We start from the raw sequence: 26485 nt of genomic DNA on the forward strand, positions 1-26485 counted from the left end.
TATTTGCACAGGAAACTAGCCTTCGTTCTGCAAGTGAAGGTCTAATCTACTAGTGTCTCATAAAACTGTGTAAGAACCATGCTGTGTTTTGAACTCATCTGTAGGCTCTGTGTTTAAAATTTGACAGTAGTGATACAGATCAGCCTCTGGATAAAACTGTCCTGAGCAGACAAATATAGGATGCTGTGAATAAAGCAGTTTGCCTTTAAGCTGTGCCTGTGCTCAAACAGAATCAGTTTACTTTTTGTTGAGGAAGTTTACCTTTAGATCATTTCACCCAGAAACTTCATCCACCTGGCACACAGCTGTGAAGACCAGCTCGACATCACAGAGTTTGTGCACTAAAAGTTCAACTCAACTCTTTGACTTTCAGTGGAAGCCCTCAGGCCTTCTTGCCGAGCCTGCCCACTGCTATCTTTGACAGAACTTAAACTTTGTTGTCGATAAATTGGTTTTATAGTTCACAGATGAATGTAAGCAGGAAAAATACCAATAACCAAAAAAAAAGCAAGGCTGTCTGGGGCAAGTTCATATACAGGCACATATCCTGAATAATGGGTGAGTCATCCTAACTTGAAAGCACGGTACCAATTCATACCAATATTTATCCACCACCCACTGTGTGTCACTCTATGGAGAATGGGATGAATAAGTTAGCACTGCTGGTCACAGCAATGTGGGGTGACAGTCATGTGAACAAGTAGTTACAATATGATATGATAAACAGGAACGGAATTGGTGAAGATGCAATGTTTATGGATGATCCCCTCTGGTTTGAGTTAGAAACAGTTCAAAGAGAGTGACTTTTGAAGTGTGTGTTGAATAAAAAGGCACTTAGAATAGTATTTGCAGGGCTAAGGTGGGCTGCAGGAAGTAAATCAGTGGAGGACTGGGATGATAGCTGAAGAAGTAAAGCTTCAACCAGCTTGTAAAAGAATTTGGGAAGTGTACTGAGAAGGCATCAACAAGACTTGGTGGCCAATGATAGATAACTGGAGGTGAGGGGGCACAGAAAAGGACTCTGATATGTTTCTGGTTTGTACAACTAAGTGGGTGGGAGCAGGCTGGGAAGGTAAGTTTGGGTTTATACATGCTAGATTTGAGGTGTTTGTTTGTAGGCCATCAGGAAGGAATATTTAGAGGTTCAAAAAGTAGGTAAGATGGAAACTGAAAGGTAACTGGCATTCAGTGTTGTATTAGAGCTAACAGCTATTTAAAAACTTCAAATGTGCTTGAGTAATGTAGAAAAATAATTTTAATGGAATCACTTATCTCTTAAAGATGGTGGATAAATGAACGAATGCATATCTTTAGGTGGCTTTTAATCCAGCTCACCTATATGATATGTGAAGAGCCACTAGTGTAGGATGAATTTGCTCTTTTCTTGCTTAGGCCTAAGAACAAGCTACATTTGATTAATTCCAGAGATGACACAGTCAGCATGTAGCATAAAATAAAAATCACTCAATAAGACAATATATCCCAAAGCTGGATATAGATAAGTGAAACAAACAGTTCTGTTTAAATTGTTCAACTAGGTGTTGTTGGGTTTTGTTTTGTTTTTTCTTCTTTCCGTCTTCTCTTACCATGAATTATAACATTAGCTGCATTACTGACTTCAGGACAGATCCTTGGAGTACTATCAGAACAGCAAAATCCATCATGGAGCTGGGCAGCAACATTAGAATTTGGTCTGAATTGATAAAAGCTAGTAAAATCCAGAAGGTATATGAAAAGCTGACCCAGATTATTGGGGGAAAAAACTCTAGAAGCAGCCCTAACTTTGTGCTATAACTGCATATCCTAAAGTTTCATACACTCGTAGTAACTACGCAGTTATTCTGAGGTTGACTGTGTTATTTAAACACTACTGCTGGTTGTCACATTTCCAGGGATCTTACTTACTCAGGCTACTTAACTAATCGTAATTCTTCTAATTAAGAGGTCAACATTTTGAAATAGTCACCATTTTAAGAAGACCGTCAAACTCTTTGGAAGGAGCCAAACACATGGCTTGCTTCAAATAGGAGAGTACCGTGGATTTGAGGTGAAGGTGCTGACCTCAGCCGAAAGTCTTTCTTCACTTCCTGTGACAGCATTAGTTCAAGGATAAGACTTAATGAGCTTTTACTTCAAAATATACTACTATCTATTCTAGCAGAGTAGATGGTAATTTAATGAAAATAATGGATGCCCTGACACATTGCTGACCAAGGGAGATAACTACCTACATTAGAACTAGAGACGAGGACATCTAATTGGTGCCATTGGCTAAAGGTTTGTGAGGTTCACAACAATCTGCAACTGATTTGCAGGTTGAGTCCATCTATGAAGTTTGACTCCAGGTATTCGTATACCATATGGTATATCTATGACCCCCTTCCTTCTCATTAAAGGGAAAGTGGGCTGGGTTTGAACTCTGTTCGGACACTTAGAAGCTCAGAGCCAGGAGCAAGTTATTTGTTCTCTTCGCAATTCATATGCTTTACCTTTAAACTCCCAGAGACAGTACTGTAAACTTCAAAACACATTGTAAACTATAAATATTATCATTAATCATAGTACCTTTTTCATTACATTTCATGTCTACACTAATAAGTGTTTGCTGGAAATCAGTGTAAGGATTTAAAAACAACTAATTAATATAAAGTATTACATGTAAATTAATAGAAATGTAAATTAATAGAAATGTAGACATGTTGTAAGTTATTGTTTAATTTGCATTATAGAAACAGAAAACCTCAGAAAGCATGCAGATGTTATTTTGGTCGGCTGAGATACAGTACTTTCACCTTTCTAGAACCTACACTCGGAGAGCCTGAAGCCTTTGACAAATTAAAACCCAAAGAGAACCACAACACCTTGCACTTGGACACATTAGAAATAAGCTGGAATTGTCACAAGCTGAGAGAGGGAGTACGTTTTTAAAATCTGTCTTTCCTTCCCCCTACTATCGCAATGCAACAAGACAATTAAAAAACAGATACATACTCATCATGAACAATGGTGGGGCCATCCCTTGTTAAGGCCTCTTCCTTGATGACGTTGATAAGTTCAAAAGTACTGCTTATGGGGGCATCCGGGTTAGGCCATTTGGGACACTGGAAGTGCCGAACTTCTAGGACATAGTCATCCTACAACCAATACAACACGAGTCACGGCCCATCCTTCATTTCACCCTATCTATAATCTAATGACTTGTACTTGCTCCTGAGGAAGTGCATACTATAGATGATTGAAGAATGCCAGGTTAACCAAACTGCTGTAAGGAGAAAAATACTAGGGAGGTCTGCTTGACATGAACAAATGAGGTTATGACAGTTAAAATGAATCCTGTTCAGGGAAAAATTTTAAGGGATAACAAATTATAAGAGGCTTTATATCCTGCTCTATCTTACCTATAAAAATAAAGAAAAAAAACCCCAGGAAGGGGTGAGGACATCTTTATTTAAATTACTCATATAAGACAGCTCCCCTCTTACCAACCCCATAGGAAGGTAGTTAATCATGCATCAAAATGTTGTTTACTAAAAAAAAAAAAAAAAAAAAGGTCTTATCATCTCTGCAACATATTGCAAGGCTTACATTTCTGACAGCAAAGAAAATATTGAGCTCTAGTATATTGTTTTTATAATTAGGTCAACAGGCCTATTTGTATGCATGCTCAATCAGAGGAACTGCTACATGTCATCTTTCCAGCTGGAAAAAGCAAATATTTGAAGGAAGCAAAAAAAGGAAGTGAACATACTTAAGTCGTACTCAAATGCCTGCCTGGGCCTGTCTTAAGGGTGGTAAATTACTCCATTATTACTTGGAAGGGTGATCCAGGGCCCAGCTGTGGCTGTTACTGAGGAACTGAGGTTGAGGTTACCTGTGTAGCTTCAAGGATAAAGTCATGGATGATAATTTGTTCTTCGTTAGAGAGGCACAGTCTGTCTTTGCTGATAAGGGTGACGGTAAAGGCCTCACAGTTCATGGATTCTTCTCGACTTGGCCAGTATACAAACTCATCTTCAGCCTATGGGGACCAAAAAAAAAAGGACAAAAATTCCTCTGCAGTGCTGTCAACGATTTGTTTTCGAATTTTCTTACCAAACGATTTCTTTCTTTGCCATTTGCCATACCTCTCAAATCATTTTTTAAATTGGGTTCATAGAATTATTAGCCCGATTAGATTAGCCCTATCTAATCATGCTGAGTTCAGTGGTGGTTGTATTCTATTGTAAAATACTCTTCATAACTATTCCCTAGCACCTCTCACCTATGTCATTCCGACAACCAAAAAACCTCCCTCTGTAGGGGATGTATTACCCCTAGCTGAGAAATGCTCTGTAATATAATTGTCAGAGTAAAAAAGGAGACAGGATCTAGGTCAAGTAATTTTAACTTATTATTTCACAATGGCTTATGTGACTAAGATGTGCTAATTGTTGTTCTATGGATTATGTTATTAACAGTTCTACAGTTGATCAACATTTTGCAAAGGACTTCCGTAAACATTATCTTATTTGGTTTTCATAATATGCTAGTGAGGTATTTTTATCTTCTGGCTTTGTAGATGAAAACACCAAGGCTCAGGCCCATAAATAAGCATCTTGGCTCTAAGTATAAGGTGCTTTGTGAAAGGCAAGTTAGTCTGTCAATGTTCGATTTTAAGTCTTTCAGCCTCGAATCAGGTAAGCTTTAAACGTTCATCTACTTTTAAGATTAAAAATAAATATTCAGTAACAGAAACTACTATACATAAAATAGATAAGCACTAACAATTTACTGAATAGCACAGGGAACTATATTCAATGTCTTGCAATAACCTATAATGGAAAATAATCAGAAAAATATAACTGGATCACTTAGCTGTACACCTGAAACTAATACAGTATTCAGGCTTGATACTTGAATTCTATCCCTGAAAACTATGGAGGCCTAAGAAAAAGAGAACCCTTGCCTAGGCTGGAGACTCTGTGAGAAATACGATGATTATGATGAGCCCTGCCCCCTCCTTTTTTTAATCAGTTCAACTGGCAAATTACAGTTTGCCTGTAATATATACATTTCTATGGGCATTTTCCTGAAAATGCTTAGACAGTGCTAGTGAAGTCAGAAATAATTCTGAATAATGTTGAAAACAAAGAAGGTTTTGTTTAATCTTACATTGTTGCATTAGAAATGAGCCAACAGTCCAATAAGACTTATCACCCTTTCAAGTTTCAATATAGCTTATTGCCAAGTACATTTTTATTTTTAAAGCTCAGCATAAGGGGAAACAGATTAGCAACGGGGTTTAGTCTATACAAAAGAAGTCTGTAACTGTCTTGGGTTTTAATACAGTTTGCCCAAGGAAGTGGAATTAGGGCCCTTTGAACAGATATTAAAGACATAATGACGAACCAGGCTTCTAAATTTAACCAAATACATAGATTAAGTATAGGATTGGATGTGATCCTGAATAATCTATCTAAGGCTTAATTTCCATATCTGAAAAGTGGGAATAATAAAACTACATACCTCAAAGAGCTATTTTGATGATAACATGAACTGGAAATTATCTAATTTGCCTAAAGACTGCCAAAGGGATTTTAATAATGGTGGAGGAACGGCAGAAAAACCTTTTGAACACAGACAGTAAACTAGGGAATAACTGATCATCTTGACAGACTATGACAAAGAAATGCTACTTCTTAATTCAGTAGGAGCTCTGATCGCATGGTTATTTTGCTTACAGATAGGGGCAGAGACGCCTAAGCAGCAGTGACTTTTGGGCTATTCACAGGATGATGGTCTTTGTAACGTTACAGTAGTGATAAATAAAAAAGCAAACAAAAAATGCAGAGACAGTATCTTTAGAAAAAACTACACACTACTGAATCTGACTTTCGACCCTAGAGCTATGAGTGCAGACATGCATGATTGCAGCATAGCGCCCTTGGGCCTCAGAGAGACACCGAGATGACGGGGCTGGTGGCCCTGTATCGTCGCTGTCCACAGAACACGTATTGATTCACTCACTCAGTCTCCCCCTCTCCTCCCCATACAAATGAGCTCTCGGGTATAGTGACTGTCCTCTGTTAAGTGAGGATAACAAAACACTGACTCATCCAACAAATGCACGTTTTAACAACCCTAAATGCCTCCAATTTCCATATGCCGAACAGAGTAGACCCCTATTGCCAGCTAATTTGAAAATTTACATGCCAGTTTTTAGCTTAAGATTCTCAACTTTGTTGCCATTCTATCACACAGAAGCAGTCTTGGTATTCCGAAGCTGGAGCAGAAAGCGACAAAGTGAAGTTCCTACTGACTGGGCACACAGTCAAATGCATGTCATCAAGACTAGGGGTTCACTCACATGCTGTTCTTTCTTGATTAAAAAACTCACTACTCTGACACTCACGGAGGCAGATCGTTTTTGTTTTTGTTTTTACTTTGTGCGCTTACAAGTCCTCATAGTAACTTCTGAAGACCCAACTATTTCGAAACTTAAGAATGCAATGAGAGCTCAGCAGAAGCAGTTACACTTATTTTCGTAAACGTGCTCACCCTTCTCCTCTAGGGTCTAGCGACCCCAATAGGGAAGGACTTAGTCAAGGTCTTAAAGCTTAAAAGGTCTTAAAAAGCACCATCAAGTCCGAACAAGGAAGCCTTTCCTAATCTCCCCCCCATAATAGATTGGGCTTGCCTATGGATTGGGGGAAAATAAAGATACATCATTAGTACTTTTGATACCGTTTTCCTTGGGCTAGGCAACATTTCTATGATGTGGCGGCACTGGACATATACAATAGCAAAATGAGACAGGTGACTCAAGTTCCAATCCTGGCTCCCATGGTTCGTATATGCCCTTGGGCAAGTTACTTCCCTCAGTTTTCTCAGCTACTAAAGGAGATGCTGAGAGTACCTGTGTCATCGAGTTGTAGAAAGGATTAAAGGAGTTAATACACGTAAAAATATAATCAATAAATGTTAACTACTGTTATTGTTCATTTATTTTTCAACAGTGACATATAGCAACTAAGAGGTCGGCTTAAGATCGTGCATTAGTGAGGTTAGAAAAAGGACCTTCTTCAAAACCTTCTGGGCTTCCCTGGTAGCTCAGTGGTTAAGAATCCGCCTGCCAATTCAGGGGACATGGGTTCGAGCCCTGCTCTGGGAAGATCCCACATGCCGCGGAGCAACTAAGCCCGCACGCCTAGAGCCCGTGCTTCGAGGCAAGAAGCCTGCGTGCAGCAACAAAGACCCAACACAGCCAAAATAAATAAATAAAAACCTTCTCCCACACTGCCATGTACAGTACAACTGAGGGGTGAGTGATATATCACCGGCATTAGGGATCAGTGCTGATCCTATTGGAACTGATAGGGTCAGGAATGGTAAGACTAGGAAAGGCACCTGTGCAGACGTACAAGATGAGAAGTCTGAATTCCCTCCCTAGCATGTACAGACACTGTAGCCCTGTGACAAGGTAATTTATGCTCTGGCCTCCCAGGCTCATTAATATATAGCAGATGTGCTTTACTTACCAAGCTCTGGTTGTCTGGCAGCATGACAATGATCTGTGCGTTATGATCCCAAATCATTCGCCAGAAATCTTTCGTAGTATGTGGCAGAGGATGCTGGGTTATGATAAATTCATTGCTCCTGTAATAGCCCTTCAGTTAGGAAGATGAAAAACCAGTGATTATGAGTGTTTAACTCTGCAGCAGTAAAATACATTCATGAAATAAGACTAGCACTGTTTTGACCTCACGAAAATGATCAAAAGAGGCATTCAGTGCATTTGGCTAATTTTTAGATGTACTTCTCCTAACATGTATAGACAGTTTTCTCTCCACGTCCGATGCACTTCTAGTTCCCTCTGCTGTTTTTACTTGACAACAATTTCAACATTTATTCCAAGACTAGATGGGTGAAATTCACAAAAAGATTAATTCCTTAACAAGCATTTCTGTGAACTTAAGCAATTTTTGTGTCCTCACCGATTAGGTATCCTTGGTTAGAGGTTTCCAGATACAGAAATCTCTATAATTTTGATATTACACCTCAAGAAATTACTTGAAAAATGAAAGTCACATAGGTGGTATCTGCTGTTTAGCACCTTTCAGTTTAATTGACTTTATTTATAATTAACTGTTGACTCTCACCATGATATAAGAAGCATTAATGTAGTCTGTTCCTTTCATTCCAGGCAACGGTGCAAGGCCCACTCGAGCACGCTCAGCTATGACATGGAAAAAACGAAAACACCACATTTGCCTCATTACCCCTCACCACCAACAGCGCTTTCTGAGAGTTACTTGGTGAGTAATAGAGCTCTTTGGCTCCCCTTTCTTTTTAAGACTTACCTATATTTTTAAACAAGCTAGAGCATTATCAGCTAAGGAAGAATGTAAAATGAAATTCTGCTGCATGTGCCCAGCAGGACCCAGACGTTCTAGGAATAACACTTGACTGTGGGAGAGGCTTTCCCAGCAGATCACTAAGAGGATACTCTGTGTGGAGACGACACAGGGTTTCAGGTCACTCTTGACCCTGGTTTGATATTCCTACAATTATACCAATGTATTGTAGTTTGCTCTTTTGCCATCCCCTTACTCCCAATCTTTTTCTTTGGGAAGGGCTTAGAAAATATTGGCCTCTTTCAGTAGAGAGAATCTCTCCACTGACCACCCATGCCTGTGTATACAGTGTACTACACACAGTATCCACTGCTGTGTCCCAAGTTATTTATGCAGCGGTCACCACCTACCAACAGTGCCTTAGTCTCAATAGCCAGAATAATTGAGCAATGTAGTTCCAGCTGTGCAGATTAATCCAGGACTCTCTGTTTGAAGAGAGCATTAATGCCACAGTGATAATGACTTTACATTTTTTTTTAAAGGCAAGACATGGTAGAAATAATCTAACTCTTGAATTTCGAGGTGAACTGAAGCTAGCTTTCATGTCACATAGATGCAGCAACCTGCTGGTGCCGACACCCACCCCTCCCGTTTTGATCAAACTGCTTCAGTTGTCCTCAGCATAACTTTTCCCCTTGGTAGTGGCTGCCTCTTTACCTAACATGCAAAATCCAAAGAGAAAACGAACACAGGCAAGTCAAACTGATTTTAAGATCTTACAGGGCACGACTGAAGAGTTTCTGTTCTTTTCTTTGTTACACTCTTTCTGAGCACTGAAGCATTCCACGTATTTTGCATTACACTGTGTGACCAGCTGAAAGAAAAGCAACATTTTAGCCTTCATTCAAAGGATTATAATTGTGCCTGTGTTAACTTATTGTGGTAATCATTTCTCAGTATATGTATACATAACTATCAAATCATTACGTTGTAGACCCAAAACTTGGAATTCTTTGACCTACATGCAGCGTTGTCTATCTCTGTCAAGCAGGGAAAGACAACAAAACAAAAACAAAAGTATAATTGATAGCATCTGCTTGATGATCTGGCACAAATACTATAATCAGATTACTAATGAATTTTAAACATTTTTGTATCCCAAAGGACACTTTTTTGTGTTTCAACAGTGGTGGCTTTTTCAGTTGTCTTGGTTGTTTGTGTGCCTGTTTTATTTACTATTAGGCCTTAGGTTTCTTGACTACAGGCACTACGTAAGCAGCATTTGTTGAATTAACGTGGGTTTCTCTGTTGATGATGTCACTGATTCCTCACAGCCACATGAGACGGAGGTGGCTCTATACTAGCAAAGACGGCTTCGTGGTAATAAGAGCTAATCATGGTAAAGAATTGACTAAGTTCTCAGTAAATGTCTGTTAAACTGAACTGACATTGTTCTAAGGCTGTTATAAATAATTGGCCCAGTAGTTTGGTTATTCTTCCTGTGTATAGAGCTTGGTTGAATCATTCTGTCAATCTTTTGGGGGTGGGGTGGGGAGGGAGGGGTCCATGCTAACAGAGTATATGGGAACAGTCTTCTCTACCTGGAGGTGGATGTAGTTGGTTAATATGCCTGTAAAGGAACAAATGACCTGGTTGCCTTTGATGAATTTTTAAAACTGTATAAACAAATGTTGCAGAAACAGAAAAGGCAGAATTTAATTAAGAATTATGGGTACTTAATTTTTTTAAGAATTCATTTTAAACATTCAAAATGAGACACTATGTCCTCACTATTGATTACCTCAAATGGTTTGCAGAGTAGTAAGGATGTTATAAAAGGAGACCTAGAAATTTAAAATTGTTATAACTGAACTTGGTGAAATTGATCTATTTTTCATTTCATATCACTTGTTATCATTTGTTTGACAGTCTCATTTCTTGAGCTGAGACTCGAAGGTTTCAGTGTCTATGGAAGGTTTTACCATGAAAACTAAAAGTGCAGAGATTCATCTCATTCTTTCCATCTTGACACAAAATGAGAAATTACATATAGAACAATGTGCAAAAAAGCCTGGTTTTTTAAAGTCTAATGAAAGACTACGAAATAGGAAAGCACTTAGTACTTTGGTTGTACTAAGTACTAAGATGTACTGAGATGACTGAGCTTTCTGATCTTACTTAGTTTAATAGTTCTTATAGTCTCTTTTTTCACTCAATTCCATATAAATCTTTACACCTCATGCCCCTATCAAAGAAAAAGAATAACCATTTAGGAAAAGTTAACTAAAGTTTCTTTAGTGTTCCGTAGTAACTAGATCTTTTCTAGTTTCTAAATTATCTGCTAGGATAGTCATTCAAAGAGCTTTGCTTTTAAGATAATGCCAAAAATGGCCGTTCTCCATCAGGGTAAGATAGTATTTGTTCAGAAAAAAATACAGAGGATATCTTTTGGACTGGAACGACTGACAGAGTACTGTGTCATTGGGGCCAGGGGCAAATGTTAAAGTCGTAAACTGTGCAGAAGAAAATACAGCATGGCACTGTCTACCTGGATACCCACAATTAATACGGAAGTCGAAACTTGATCTTCCCATGGATTACATCTGAGGAGTACAAATAGTAATCCATTTCAGTCTAGACATTCATGCAAAAAAGACATGACCCTCCAAACTCAAGGCATTTCTTTACCTCCTTGCTGCTTTGCCAAAGAAACGTATTGAAAGCACTACCTTGAACTGTTTTTCCAGTCGTGTCTTTCCTCCCGCTCCTGGAATGAGGATACTGTTAACGTAACTATGCAGCTGACTGGAAGATACTTCAGTCTCCTTTCCAAGAATGGCTTCCAACAAGGCATCATGGATGAAAATGTACTGCTCCTAAACGGTACACGACATGGTAGTCACTGAGGAGAGCTGGGACAGGGCAGCCACCTCTGTCCCCTGCGTGAAATCGACATTAGATGAACTCTTCCCCTAGCAGGGACCTCCCTCATGCATTTACAGCCAGGGCGTCGGCTCCAGTCAATCCTTCCTTCCTTCCTTATCTGTCAGAAGTTATTTTAGGGTAGGGCCCATGCTGCGTTTAGTTCTGTATTCCATAGCACGCCCCAAACAAAGCAGTGGGAAAACGTGTGTTCAGTGAAGGGCTTCAGAACCATTCTCTCGTATATATCTCTCAGGCTAAAAAAACGAGGTTTAACCGCCCCCAGCATGGAATACACAGCACTAGAGAAAACTGTATCTGCTTCATTTAAGAGCCACACAGAAATGGACGCCTGTAAGCCAAAGAACGGTATCCCGGTTAGGACATCTTCCAACACCAACCTGTAAATTCCTTCCAGCTCCAAGAGAATGCTTATGTCTCACTCTCAATCATTCAACTTTCAGTTCAAGCGTGTGCTGGAATCACATGAGAACACCAGCAGCCCCTCCTCACCTCAGTCTGGACGAGGTAGTTGCGCTGTGTCCTGATATGCTTCAGGAATCCCAGGACATTGACTGTGCTTTTGTCTTTTATCTGTTGCAGCATGCTGTCGATCACAATGTAGGTGCCCGTCCTGCCCACACCAGCACTGGAAGAAAGGCAGACGCTCAACCAGGACACCTGCTGCTCTACCAGGTCATGAACCATGGATTACAAAAATTATCATCTGAGTCTCCAACGCGCTGAGAAATAACCTGCGTCAACTACACTAGGTTCTCTCAACAAGAGGGTTATTATGACTGACATACGGATAGCATCCAGAACCTTCAATAGGATCCTTCCTCCCTCGTGAGTCTTGAGGGGGAGGGAAGACTGCCCTTCTACCATACGTAAAAATATAAAATATGTATAAATATAAATAAATAAAAATAGAGTTACAGATTTGCTTTCTCAGCCTTGCTTGCAGCTCAAGCAAAGGGTTTAACTCTGTGATGCCAGGGGCCGCAAGGTGTCTCTCCTGGCAGTAGCCATCTCCACACCAGAACCACCCCTGCCGAGGCATCGCCTTGATTCTCCCACTCCCCCAGGGATTCTGGGAGAACACACTATCCTTTCAATAAACCCTCTTTGTGCACAACTCCCGCCCAGGGTGCTCAGTACTGCCAAGTTCCTATTTAAAGGGCTACTTTCCTTTAGTAATCCAGGGGTAGGAGAAGAAGAGCCCCTGTGGAAAAGCTGGCCTCTTTTACTCCCGTTTCCTGATTGTTATTTAAGTAAAACAACCCAACCCAACCCAGGGAGACCCGAGTTCTGCCGTATTGAACAACAGGTTGAACCACAGGCTTCTTTTGGCAGAAACCTGCTGCCTCAGGTTCCCCATCTCACACAGTTTTGTTCATGATACCCAAGTGCTTTGATTGATAGACCTTCACCTCTATTTTAGTGATTCTAAGTGGGTGAGCAAAAATGTAGAGTCCTCATGGGACTTTAAACAGAAGATGGGTTCCGACGTCTGCAAAGGACCTGCTCTGTGGAAGCATGTTATGAGAACAGCCCCAAAGAAATGCTGAGAAAAGGCCGGGCAGCTATGTAACATACATCACAGAATAAGCAACATCTATTTGAATACCAAAGTGAAAAAAGCCCAGCAATCCAAATGAAACACAATAAAAGCATTTTTGAAACCATCAGCTAAGGTTGTTTAAGGTAGTTAGTTAAGATGGGAAAACAGGCTTTATCTTATCTGTGCTTTAAAAATATAGCACGTATAAACTGAAAGCCTTTCACACATAAACTAAATATTATTATTTGGATGAACCCTACAGAAAAACCATGTTCAAAAACTCAAAATCTCTTGGGGCTTCCCTGGTGGCGCAGTGGTTGAGAGTCCGCCTGCCGATGCAGGGGTTGCGGGTTCGTGCCCCGGTCTGGGAAGATCCCACATGCCGCGGAGCGGCTGGGTCCGTGCGCCATGGCCGCTGAGCCTGCGCGTCCAGGAGCCTGTGCTCCGCAATGGGAGAGGCCACAGCAGTGAGAAGCCCGCGTAACGCAAAAAAAAAAAAAAACTCAAAATCTCTAGTGCGGAAAGTTCTAAACTTGTGTGTAAGGTTTCTATATATTAGGAGCTGCCAACAATTTCTCTATAAACACTGGGGATTTTTTTATCAGTAATAAGAAGGCGTTATAAAAACTGGAGACTCATCCTCTAAGAGCAGATTTTGTTTTAACCTCAGAAGCAGCAGATGGTTTCTTAATGTGAGGGGACTACAGTGACTTTCCATAACCCTAACAGGTCTCATTGGTCCCAGTTTTCAGCGTAAGACTCCGTTTCTAAATCAAACAAAGCAGCAGCAGGGCCACAGTAGTCCAAGTTCACACAGCCCACACCCGCTGCTCTGCCCAATTCAAATGCTGAATCCCAGGCAGAAGAAAGGGGACGCCGCCGGCCTCACCTGCAGTGCACCAACACAGGGCCCATTTCTGGAGTCCGGGCTGCTGAGGACCTCCTCACGAAGGTCAGGACCGGGAGGGCATACTCGGGAACTCCCATGTCAGGCCACTGCGTATAGTGGTACTGGATCACTACCCGTTCATTCTGACGCCCCTTGGGATTTCCCTTCTGACCCTGAGAGAAGGGTGAGAGAAGATGGTTTTAAGCTGAGAGTGGGCATTCTGGTAAAAATCACATAAGGATGTCAGCAAACCTGACCTCTGTTCCCATTCGCCTTAACTGCTGTTCCTGGGGTTGGTTAGTTCCTCTCTGTGGCCCTCTCATGCCCAAAATGGAGACATGACCTGGGTGCATGAGAAGGATCAGACATCTCTTGGAAGAGAAAATGGGTTAAGACTGTACCAAGAATGAATGTTTAACATCGGTTTTCTGGACTGATCCAAGCACTTTGTAATTTGCCTACAAGGCCTCCATTTCCTGACTTCTTGCCCCAGCTCATCTGACCGTGGGCCGGGACTCACATTCTTTCTCCACTGTCCGGGTTGGACCTTTAGGAGCCAGAGTGCTTGTGCTGTACACTCTCCAGGAAGTGTGGGGAGGGTCCTAAGTGACAAGTGGTTCGAAATCTCTAGAGTCAAAGGCAACAATCAATTTATCTGTCACTTTCATAAAGGAAAACTACTCTGAAGAATTCATTTAAGTGGCTGCACTTTTTACACTTGAACCACTTTGGATGAAAAATTTCCCCAAATCACTTGCTGTGATTTTTTTTTTTAATTACCAATACCTGTAAAATAAATTTTTTTTGATGATTCAGGGTCATTAATCCATTGACACTGAACCTTGTAGGGTGTCTGGCCCTGTGCTACAAGGCCTTTGGATGTCTTTGATTTCTTAATTCTTCTGTTACCTCTCATTTTCCTATTTCTTCCGCATTTGCAGTTACTATGGTCAGTGTGCAAAACACCTAACGTTCCTACTGGACTTCCTCCTCCGGCTTAAGCTGTTTCTAAAATAAGAGTAAGTGGGCTGTGTTTAAATAACCTGAGGTGCTTCCGTGAGTAATGGACACTGTACTTCATGAGTATAAACCGGTTATTGGTTAGCTTGAGCCAGTTAACAGCTCTATTACAGAGAACACAGATAAAAACAGTGCAGCTGATTTTTATATACTTCTGCTATTCTTGGAAAAAAACTATACACAGAAAGGACAGTTAACCTTGGATCACAAATGGGCTTCAGAGCCACTGACAGTGCGTATAAAAATCTCGGTAAGGGCTTCCCTGGTGGCTCAGTGGTTGAGAGTCCGCCTGCTGATGCAGGGGACACGGGTTCATGCCCTGGTCCGGGAAGATCCCACATGCCGTGGAGCAGCTGGGCCCGTGAGCCATGGCTGCTGAGCCTGCACGTCCGGAGCCTGTGCTCCGCAATGAGAGAGGCCACAACAGTGAGAGGCCCGTGTACCGCAAAACAAAACAAAACAAAACAAATCTCGGTAAATGTGAATTCTTCTGGGGCAAGAGGGAGACAGTTTTATCACATTCTCAAAGATGTCCAAGACTAAAAAAATAAATTAGGAACGACTGCTACAAACAACTCCCATACCTAAACCTCTGTAGAGTACTACTTCACATTTTCCTAATGAGCATCTGTCTTGAGTTCATAGTACTGCTACAGTGATCTATGAGTCTCGATGGGACAGTGGATTTTCAACAAGAGAAATTGAGATAACTTGAAAGCACCATTTCCACAAGGTGTAATTCTCAGGATGGTAACAGTTCTACTACAGAGAAGGTTTTTATTGTTAAGTCACATTAGGAAACACGACAAAGTTATATCGGTTTCTTAACTCTAGCACTCTCGGTACTTGTGTTCCTTGTAAATTTCTAAGGGGGAATACATACTACATGGCATTCATTTTCCATACTTACTGAAGCACAGAATTTGATTCCTGCAAGCATCTTGCAGGGCTAGTATCCCTTGGGACACACTTTGGGAAACAGTGCTTTAAAGCTGTCAGAAAATTGGAATTAAAAAGCTACATCATCAAACAAACAGATGCTGCCATATTTGCTGGTTACCAAAACCTCAGAGGACCTTTTTTTTCCCCCCCAAATGAAGCCTCCTTCATGGAGAGATTAAAGAACTCAATCAGGCCAGTTAAATTCTATTATGTGCTTTGCCAGTATCTTTCACACCATACACTGATGTCAATCAAAAGAGTTGTGAAAAAAATGTTTCAAAAATACTTTTTTAAAAACCAAGTTGGTTATGAGAGTTGGCCTTAGTCGCACAGTAATTTTCATACTAGTTTAAAAAGAGATGCCCTGGCAGCCCCCCCAACTCCTTCAATACCTTTTTCACTTTTGTATTTCGGACTGAAAAACGACGAACAGTATAGCAGGCGTGTACTTTTGTGCTCTTCAGTGTGACAATAATGTTTCCATACTCCTCACTGTTCTCTGTGGGCCAATACTGATCACATTTTCGCTGCAAAAAAGAAAAAAGCTGTAAATTGTAACTGCAATTGATGTCACAACTCCAATGTTGATAATGTGGTTTCAAATGATGGTGTTGAGACACAGGCCATATCACCACGTGGTTGACTAAAAAAGGAATGCATGGGCTGAAGTCCTTGCAGGCAGATGTGACCTCTGAAGAGGTTAATCTTGGGACACATTTGGGCAAGATCATTTGAGAAATGGGCCTAGTATTCATGATCATCTTTCAACACATGATGTACTTTACAAGAAGGTCTAAGAAAAATCCTGTATATTTGACCTCTACGAAATGTGGGTAGGATATGTCATCAAGGGAGTTTAAGTATCATTTTGGGAGGCTGGCCTGCATTCACAGTTAGCACAAAGTCTCTTGCAACTGTGAGAGCCTTCGTGTTAAAAACTGGGTCATCAAAGGCAGAACAGGGATTCCACCGTCAAAGTGAAGCAGTAGTGATTCTGAGTAACCAACCAGAGCCTGGATCCTTATTCCAGCTTAAATTCACGTCTAATGTAAGCTCATAACCCAAAAAAGTTAACATATGAATCATCATCTTTTTTTTTTTTTTTTTTTTTTTTTTGTTGCTGTACGTGGGCCTCTCACTGTTGTGGCGTCTCCCGTTGCGGAGCACAGGCTCCGGACGCGCAGGCTCAGCGGCCATGGCTTACGGGCCCAGCCACTCCGCGGCATGTGGGATCCTCCCAGACCGGGGCACGAACGCACGTCCCCTGCATCGGCAGGCGGACTCTCAACCACTGCGCCACCAGGGAAGCCCTGAATCATCATCTTAAAAAAAGGTTCTCTTAGTGATGGTCAAGGTGTTTAAGCAGTCTTTACTCCCCCCAGTGTGAACTATTAGTAGTTCCTTGACTAAAGTGTTTCTTCCAATGTCCCTGCTTTTGTTCTTTCTCTCCCAGATACTTGGAACGTCCTTCCTTCTCTTTTCAAGCCTGTGTAACTCTTCCTCCTCCTCTTTCACTGTCCAAATCTCACCTCAGATATTAACTCTTTAAAAAAATCTCTGTACTAGAGGATGCATTCCTGTGTTTTGCAGTACCCCCCCCCCATTAATACCCTATTCACCTCAATCATCATGTTTAATCCACTCTGGTAAGTGCCTAGCTCACTTTCCTGGCAGGGAGGCCACTTCTCTAACTCTTTCAGCCTTGCCAAGTTTCTACCCTACAGCGGTACTCCACAAATATTTTTTTTGAATGAAGGTACACAATTAAGCCAACAAGCTCTTACTCTTCCTTTTTCCACAAGGTTCGTAATCATGACAATGATTCCAGTGTTTTGTTCCCAAATCATCCTCCAGAAATCTTCAAACGTAGACTTTAACGGTCCCTGGGTGGCGATGTAGGCTTTCGCTTTGTTGTAACCCTTCAAAGATGACACAGCACAAAGTAAGATGAAAGCAGTATCACAGACCAGTTAATAATTCAAGTGCCTTCCGTATTGAGTAGGCTGTGCTTCTCATGTGAGCTCTGTGCGGTATGAAAACACATTCAACAGTCTCTGCAGCACTCTTCATTTATCAGAAACAGGTTTATAAAAACATTTCTGACTTACATCGACATAGTTTGCATTAATGTAGTCGCTGTGCTTAGAGTCTTTTCCTGGTAAAGGTCTTAACTTCACCCTACTGTGATCATCTACAGAGGATAAGAAAAAAAAAAAGCAAAATCAAAATGTATAATTAAAAAACTAGCAGCATTCGAGAGCACAAAACAAGGCAAAGAGGCAACATGGCATCTCCCAGAGTGGCCTGAGAAACCTGGCAGAAGAACAACTAAAAATTCAAAGCTACAGCATTCAAACCCATCTCCAAACGATAGGGACATTCCTACCTCATGCTCTGACCTGTGAGTGCTAATATGGAAGAAATGCAAATTGTGGTCCTTATTAGTTCATGTAAAACAATTCAAGTTGCAACCCTCCCAGATTTCCTCGTCCTATATTTTAAAACCAGTTTCCAAGCCCTTTGATTACTCATGCCCAACACCCTCCCCACTGATATGAATATACAAAGGTGATTTTATTAGATCAAGTCCTGAACATCTATTTTCCGGAGGTGCCATTGCTAAATTCAGCTGGACTCCCCATCACCCCAGCAGACCCTGAATAATTGAGGGAGCCAGAGCTTGCTTCTAAGAGTAATCTCTTCTCTTCACAGGAATCTGAAGTCCATGATCAGATTTAAGATCCACTTAACCTTCCCCTACGAACAAAAGGTGAGTGGTGATATGTGCCTCTGGTTGCCCAACAGAATGAGCTTGTATTTATAGGATAACAAACAAAAGAAAGCTGAGGTCATACTTTTATTTTTCCCTAGCTAGAAAGAGAATGGGCAAAAGCCCGATTTCCATTTCCATTTATAATCATGATCGTAAAAGGCTAGCTCGAAAAGAAGTCCAATGAGTGGATTAGCCTAGACATTACTGACCCCAGACTATATCAAGCACTTTTGGAAAGCCCTCCACATTCTTGGAACTGTGAATTGCTTTTGTTGTGCTGACAAACTCTCAGACTGCAGTGAATCTGAACAGGGGCTGCCTGATATAAATGGGCCCCAACTGAAAATACTCTCCTAGGGCATCTGGATCCTATGCCTTAGGAGCATTATATTGTTACTTCTCAGACTGACAAAGAGGAACAAGTGTTCCTCAAGTTGCACAATTCATATTTCATCAAAAAGGTAACAGACTAGCTAAAAAGATCAATACTGGAGGTGGCACCCACGTGTGCCTTGAAAGCTGTGACGGCTCCATGAGAGAAGGCTCTTCCTATATTGTGTTCCAGGCACATTCATGGACTAATTTTACTCGTTCCATAACATTTCCATGCTACTCTTTGCTATATAAAGGCATTAACATAGGGGTAGACCAAGGTGCCGCGTGATGTGCCCAGAGTCTGACCAAGTGGCCAAGAGAGCACCAAAACCCAGCTCTCTGAACTTAGGAAAATAAAACCACATCTAATTTGAATTTGTGAAAGTAAAACCTCAAATGAACTTGTGAAAGTACAAACATGTCTAAGAAGAACTGGTGGTTTTGTGACAAAACACTATGACCCTTGGGCACATCACACAGAAGTTGACTTGATTTCCTCCCTCTTCTCGGCCACATACTTTTAGCTAAGGCAGTGAGCTCACTAGAAGTAGAGGTTGCTATGGTGGAGAGTGATGTGTGTGGACATATGCAAGGCATATACACGTGTATATCTCTGCCTGACTTATATGGTTAGAAATGAGGTCTATAAATGGACAAGTCCTCACAATCTCAGGGAGGTGAGCCTTGACTGGCTTGGCCAACAAATACTGCCAGAGTCAATCTATCCAAAGACTGGCAAGAAAAGAAAAGTTTTACTCTTCTTTCTTGTTCTCTTCTTTTCCTTCTCCTCATTCCCTCAGGTAACTGAAACAAATACTCTCATTCAAAAATGACTTTTGGTTCTTTTAAAACGTTTTCTAGAAGACGTAAAACTACATTCACAGATGACATGATCCTGTATATAGAGACCCTAAGGTCGTATATGACAACTCCACAGCTACCATCATACTCAATGGTGAAAAGCTGAAAGCTTTTCCTCTAAGAATGGGAACAAGATAAGGATGTCCACTCTTGCCATTTTTATTTATCGTGGTATTGGAAGTCCTAGCCAGTGCAGTTAGGCAAGAAAGAGAAATAAAAAGCATCCAAATTAGAAAGGAAGAAGTAAAACTGGCACTATTTGCAGATGACCTGACATTATATATAGAAAATCCTAAAGACTCCATCAAAAAACTGTTAGAACTAATAAATGAATTCAGTAAAGTTGCAGGATACAAAATCAATACACAAAAATCGATTGAATTTCTATACAGTAATAATGAACTATCAGAGAAATTGAGAAAACAATCCCATTTACAATTGCATCAAAAAGAACAAAACACCTAGGAATAAACTTAACCAAGGAGGTGGAAGACCTGTGTACTGAAAACTCTAAGATATTAATAAAAGAAACTGAGGAAGACACAAATAAATGGAAAGATAGTCCATGCTCATGGATTGGAAGAACTAATATTGTTAACATGTCCATACTACTACCCAAAGCTATCTACAGATTCAATGCAATACCTATCAAAATTCCAATGGCATTTTTCACATAAATAGAACAAACAATCCTAAAATGTGTGTGGAACCATAAAAGACCTCAAATAGCCAAAGCCATCTTGAGAAAGAAGGACAAAGTTGGAGGCATCACACCCCCTGACTTCAAATTATATTACAAAGCTATAATAATTAAAACAGTATGGTACTGGCAATAAAAACAGACACACAGATCAATGGAACAGAGTAGAGAGCCCATAAATAAACACACACATATATAGTCCATTGGTTTATGACAAAAGGGCCAGGAATATACAATGGGGAAAGGACACTCTCTTCAATAAATAGTGTTGGGAAAAGTGGACAGCTACATGCAAAAGAATGAAACTGGACCACTACAGTCCACCATACATAAAAATTAACTCGAAATGGATTAAAACCTTGAATTTAAGACCTGAAATCATAAAACTCCTAGGAAAAAACAACAGAGAAAAAAAGCTCCTTGACATAAGTCTTGGCAGTGATTTTTTTCAATCTGACACCAAAACCAAAGCAACAAAAGCAAAAATAAACAAGTGGAACTACATCAAACTAAAAAGTTTCTGCAAGCAAAAGAAACCATCAACAAAATGAAAAGGCAGCTTACCGAGGGGGGAGAAAATATTTGCAAATCATGTATCTGATGAGGGGTTGACATCCAAAATATATAAATAACTCACACAAATCAATAGCAAAACGAGCAATCAGTTAAAATATGGGCAGAGGACCTAAATATCCATTTTTCCAAAGAAAACATATAGATGGCCAATGGGTACATGAAAAGGTGCTCAACATCACTAATCTTCAGGGAGATGCATATCAAAACCACGATGAAGTATCACCTCACACCTGTTACAGTGGCTATTAACAAAAATATAGAAAATAACAAGGGTCACACAACTATTAGAACTAATGAGTTCAGTCAAGGAGGTAAGATACAAGATCAACAGAACATACAAAAATCAATTATATTTCCATACACTAGCAATTAACAATCTGAAAATATCAAACAATTCCATCCAAAAGAATAAAATACCTAGAAATAAATTTAACAAAAGCACAACACTTGTAAAATGCAGACTGCTGAAAGGAATAAAAGATGACCTATATACATGGAAAGACATCCCATCTTCATAAATTGGCAGACCTAATTTTGTTAAGATGGCAGTGCTCCCCATATTCAACTATAGATTCAAAATAATCTGTATTAAAATCCCAGCTACATTTTTTGCAGTAATAGGTTGATCCTGAAATTTATATGAAAGCACAAGGGATCCAGAATAGCCTAAACAACCTTGAAAAAGAAGAGCAAAGTTGGAGGACTCACAGTTTCCAATTTCAAAACTTATTACAAAGTCAGTAATCAAGACAGTGTGGCAATGACATAAGGATAGACATACAGATTAATGAAAAAGAAAGGAAAGTCTGGAAATAAACCCTCACACTTATAGTCAGTTGATTTTTGGTGGGGTGCTAAGACAACTCAATGGAGGAAAGAAGAATCTTTTCAACAAATGGTGCTGGGACGACTGGATATCAACATGCAGAAGAATGAACCTGGACCCCTACCTCACACCATATACACAAATTAACGCAAATGGATCAAAGACGTAAATGTAAGAGCTAAGACCAGAAAACTGTGACAGGTGTAAATATTCATGATCTTGGATTAGGCACTGGTTCGTTGGATGTGAGAACAAGACCACAGGCAACCAAAGAAAAATACACTGAATTTCACCAAAATTAAAAAAATCTGTACTTCAAAGGACATCATCAAGAAAGTGAAAAGACAATGCACAGAATAGAAGACAATATTTGCAAACTATATATCTGATAAGGGATTTGTATCTAGAATCTATAAAGAACTCAACAATAGAAAGACAAGTAATCCAATTAAAAAATGGGCAAATCGGGCTTCCCTGGTGGCGCAGTGGTTGAGAGTCCGCCTGCCTATGCAGGGGACACAGGTTCGTGCCCCAGTCCGGGAAGATCCCACATGCCGCGGAGCGGCTGGGCCCGTGAGCCATGGCCGCTGAGCCTGCGCATCCGGAGCCTGTGCTCCGTAACGGGAGAGGCCACAACAATGAGAGGCCCGTGAACCCAAAAAAAAAAAAAAAAAAAAAAAAGGCAAAGGATCTGAACAGATATTTCTCCAAAGAAGATATACACGTGGCCAATAAATAACATGAATAGATGTTCAACATCACTAATCATTAAGGAAATGCAAATCAAAACTACCGTGAGATACGACTTCACACTTATTAGGATGGCTATTATCAAAAACACATAGTAACAAGTGTTGGCAAGGATGTGGAAACGTTGGAACCTGCATATATTGCTGCTGGGAATGTAAAATGGTGTAGCCACTTCGGTAAACAGTTGGGAAGTTCTTCAAAATGTTACACATAAAGTTACCATATGACCTAGCTATTCAATTCCTAAGTATATACCCAAGAGAGATGAAAATATATGTCTGTACAAAACCTTGTACACAAATGTTCATAGCAGCCTTCTTCATAATAGTCAAAAAGTAGAAACAACTCAAATGTCCATCAAATGAGAAATTAATATGTGGTATATCCATAGCACAGAGTATTATCATTCAGCCATAAAAAGGAATGAAGTAGTGATAAAGGAATGAAGTAGTGATACAAGCCACACCATGGGTATACCTTAAAAACATCATGCCAATTAGAAGTGACACAAAAGGCCATATATTGTATGATTCCATTTATATGAAATATCCAGAATAGGCAAACACACAGAGAAAGAAAGTAGGTACGTGGTCTCTAGGGACTTTGGGAGAGGGAGGAATTGGGAGTGACTGCTCATGGGTAAGGAAGTTTCTTGTTGGGGTCCTGAAAATGTTCTAAAATTAGATGGTGGTGATGGTTGTACAACTCTGTGTCGATAATAAAAACCACTGAAATTCACTTAAAATTTAAATTCAAATTAATGTTAAAATGGGTGAATTTTATATGGTATGTGAATTACATCTCACTAAAGTATTGTTTAAAAAATCTATCTATAGTAGCGTGCAGATTTAAGTGGTCCGATTTAAACGTGCTATTACATAAAATTACAAGTACTGTGTTCTTTACCATAGTGTATGTTAACCATAAACATCTGTGCCCCTGACCTTAATATAGAAATGTATATTTTCAGCCAGTGACCCAAGCCGCAGCATCTACGAAAAGTGGCCTTCTAGCCACAGAAGTAGCCTGTCCTCTTAGGGTATTCCTTGAGGCTCTGTAAGAAGAACACTTATTTGTTTGCGTCCTGAACTTCCAGGGTATTCTTGACCCTGGAAATGTTTTGGACAGGACTAAGCTCATGGGCCACAAGGACTGGTATAAACTAATTACCTAATCTTAGAGAGACTGCTTTGAAATTCAACTTCCTTGATTCAGTTCCCAGTATTTCCATTTGTGTTAAAAGACTTGGCTCTCATTGGTTAAGAACAATGTCAAGATAGTGACATGACATAACGTTTTGGTTCCCAGCATCGGATATGAAATCACTTCATGTAAAAACAGTAAAGCTCAGAACATTTCCTTCGATCACCTGATTATTAAGCAGAGATCTGACAGCTTCGTGAAAGACTCAGCGGGCAGAGTGTCCCCACTTCTTCTTCCACACTGTTGAAGATGGGCTAATGAGAGGTTAACTTGCAAGTGTAATTTTCTCTTGGCATCCTGATTCTGATGGCTTGCCTTTGAGCTTAGACCCAGCAGGAAGATTTCATTTCCCCGCAGTTGAAGATAGTTTAAAGTTTATTACTCACATGCTAAAATGTTGATGTATCTGTTTTTGTGCTTGTTATCTGGATGATTAGAATGTTCTGCAGTGATGTTCATATCAGCTGTACAGCGCTGGACCTCCTAGAGAAGAAAACAAATATCGAGACTTCAAAGATTTTTAGACGCGCTTTAGACGTTTAACAACAAAGTCGTAGAAAGAAAGGAACTATTTACATCCAAAAGCACAGAGTATTTACACAGTTCCCAGCCACGGGCCACCGTTACCTCCCCAAACTCAACTTCAGAAATGATTACTGACATATTAATAACAAACGTATGAAGGATGTGAACGAAATAAAAGGATTTCATTCTTTACTAATTCATCAATCATCTACTTTATTCCAGATTTTGACCTAGGCATGGGGATTACAAAATAGTATCTCTTTTTGAGTATGTCACAGTCGGATGGTTGAGAACAACATGTGAAAGGATGATGACAGTCAAATGTGATTAGTAGAAAAGAGGCCTGAAGAAACTGATGGGAACACAGAGGAAGGCTTTAGACAGGAGGAGATGATTCATGTGGGCCTTAAAGGATGAACAGGAATATTCCAGGCAGAAGAATCATCTCCACCATGATTTGCAGTATGCTTATATTATAGTCCTTACAGCCTCGTTTTATAACTAACGGACTACAGATTGACTGTACTCAGCCCTGAAATGACACTAATAGAACTTAAACAGTTGTCGTATCTGGCTCAAATATATATGGCTCTGATGCGTTATTTGTTAACTCTGAATTTATTTACATTATCCTTCTTTAGAAAAACAGCAGTGGGAGAAGCAACTCTCCTCTCCGGTCACCTTTGCCATGGATAGAAACATCATCCATTAGCCTAATACAAGATTGCTAAAAAGCCACATTTTTCTACACTGTATGCTTCAAACCCAAGACTGCACTGGCGCGAACTAATAAGGGAAGTCATTAGCAGTGCACAGCTGCGGCAAAGAGCAGGGGCAAAGTGACACAAGATGATCAGGAGAAATGTTTTACACGTAACAGATGTAACAGAGTTTATGAGCGTGCAGACTTTTCTTCACAAAGGAGTTGCATAGCAATTATGGATGATTTCCACAGCATTTACATCAAGCATAATGAAACAAGGAACTGGCTGTCTTTCATATTTGCAAAGTACTTAGGAGGAACTCACTGTGATCAAAGAACTTAACTAAGGTATAAAAACAATGGGTCACTAACTATTCAAAGAAACCATATTCATGGACACCCGATTCCTGGAGGATATATATTCAATTTTTCATAATTGTAGGCACTCTCAGTGGAAGGAGGGGAGGGAGGGAGGGAAGGAAAGGAAGGAAGGAAGGAAGGAAGCAAAGAAAAAAAAGAAGAGCCACAGGCCTTAATTCAACACACCTCTCTGGGGAAAGTGTGCGTTTCATGACGATTCTTTATCTTTTCTTACTTTTACTAAATGTGATAACCTCTGATACTTGCTATTCTATCTAAAATGGTTTATAACCTACAGTTTGGCAAATGCTGGTTTAAAGGGCCTTAAGGCTGCCTTTGGCTCCTTTCTCTAAAATAGATAATCAAATGTGAGCACAATGGAATGAGTCTGATATCTTAACATCTCCAAGAAGCAACGCTAGCCGTACTCAGAATATTTGCCGTTTAGAACTGCCTTGAAAGCCTGAGGCGTGCTCTTCTGAATAGTTTCAGGGCCAGAAAACCTTTGAAAATGGATTTGTATTCTGGAAGCCATTAATTCAATCTGTACACAAATCCGTGAAATAAGCTGACATGCTTTGGTTTCTGGGTTTTGAAGGTCATACCTTTGGCATGTACCTCTTCAGGGCTGAGCTGCTCAGATATCTTGTGCTCAGCTTTCAGCTTTTAGTACCTTAGTTTGAGATTCGCTTTGTTTATTGATTTTTTTTTTTCTCATTGTGTGGCTCTGACCACACACTATGGACTGAGGTGGGGCCTCTATTATAGTCTAATGCAATTGACCAAGCCTGCGTGGGAGCAGCTGTCTGTACTGTTTAAAGCAGCCATTCAATATGGCCAATCAAACTCTGTGTTATCTAAAACTCTTGGTCTGATCCGTTGCCTCTATTTCACTTTAACAATTATATGAATGACAGAAAACAAAGGATAGTCATAAATAATGTTAAATCTGATTTTATGAGAACCCAAGGGGTTTGTCTCTGGCCTTCTGATTTTGTCTTGTGGATAATAATGTCATCTGTAATTCCTTGCAGTACTGCCTGACTCATTTAGATGCTGATAATATCATCTGATCCTGGAGTGGCTTTTCTCTATCAGAACTGGCATTTCAAAGTTAATGTGATTTTAATAGGTGTTAAAACCTTTTGAAGTGACACTGGCCG

At 40.2% G+C, this 26485-nt stretch overlaps 1 protein-coding gene across 2 annotated transcripts in view; it reads right to left on the reverse strand.

The window, feature by feature from the left end:
- The window catches only part of PTPRG (protein tyrosine phosphatase receptor type G), a gene marked incomplete at both ends in the record, with an annotated part of 742222 nt that overhangs the window by 12061 nt on the left and 703676 nt on the right, over positions 1 to 26485 (reverse strand). For both annotated transcript variants that reach the window (XM_079713343.1, XM_079713342.1), the window contains 12 exons: positions 2992 to 3134; positions 3872 to 4018; positions 7518 to 7646; positions 8139 to 8215; positions 9114 to 9207; positions 11063 to 11209; positions 11769 to 11904; positions 13709 to 13881; positions 16063 to 16197; positions 17455 to 17589; positions 17779 to 17861; positions 24121 to 24217. In XM_079713343.1, the coding sequence (XP_079569469.1) occupies positions 2992 to 3134; positions 3872 to 4018; positions 7518 to 7646; positions 8139 to 8215; positions 9114 to 9207; positions 11063 to 11209; positions 11769 to 11904; positions 13709 to 13881; positions 16063 to 16197; positions 17455 to 17589; positions 17779 to 17861; positions 24121 to 24217 (1496 nt within the window). The remainder of the gene's footprint in view (positions 1 to 2991; positions 3135 to 3871; positions 4019 to 7517; positions 7647 to 8138; positions 8216 to 9113; positions 9208 to 11062; positions 11210 to 11768; positions 11905 to 13708; positions 13882 to 16062; positions 16198 to 17454; positions 17590 to 17778; positions 17862 to 24120; positions 24218 to 26485) is intronic.

This window comes from Hyperoodon ampullatus, assembly GCF_949752795.1.
Source record: "Hyperoodon ampullatus genome assembly, chromosome: 10".
NCBI classification, from domain to species: Eukaryota; Metazoa; Chordata; class Mammalia; order Artiodactyla; family Ziphiidae; genus Hyperoodon; species Hyperoodon ampullatus.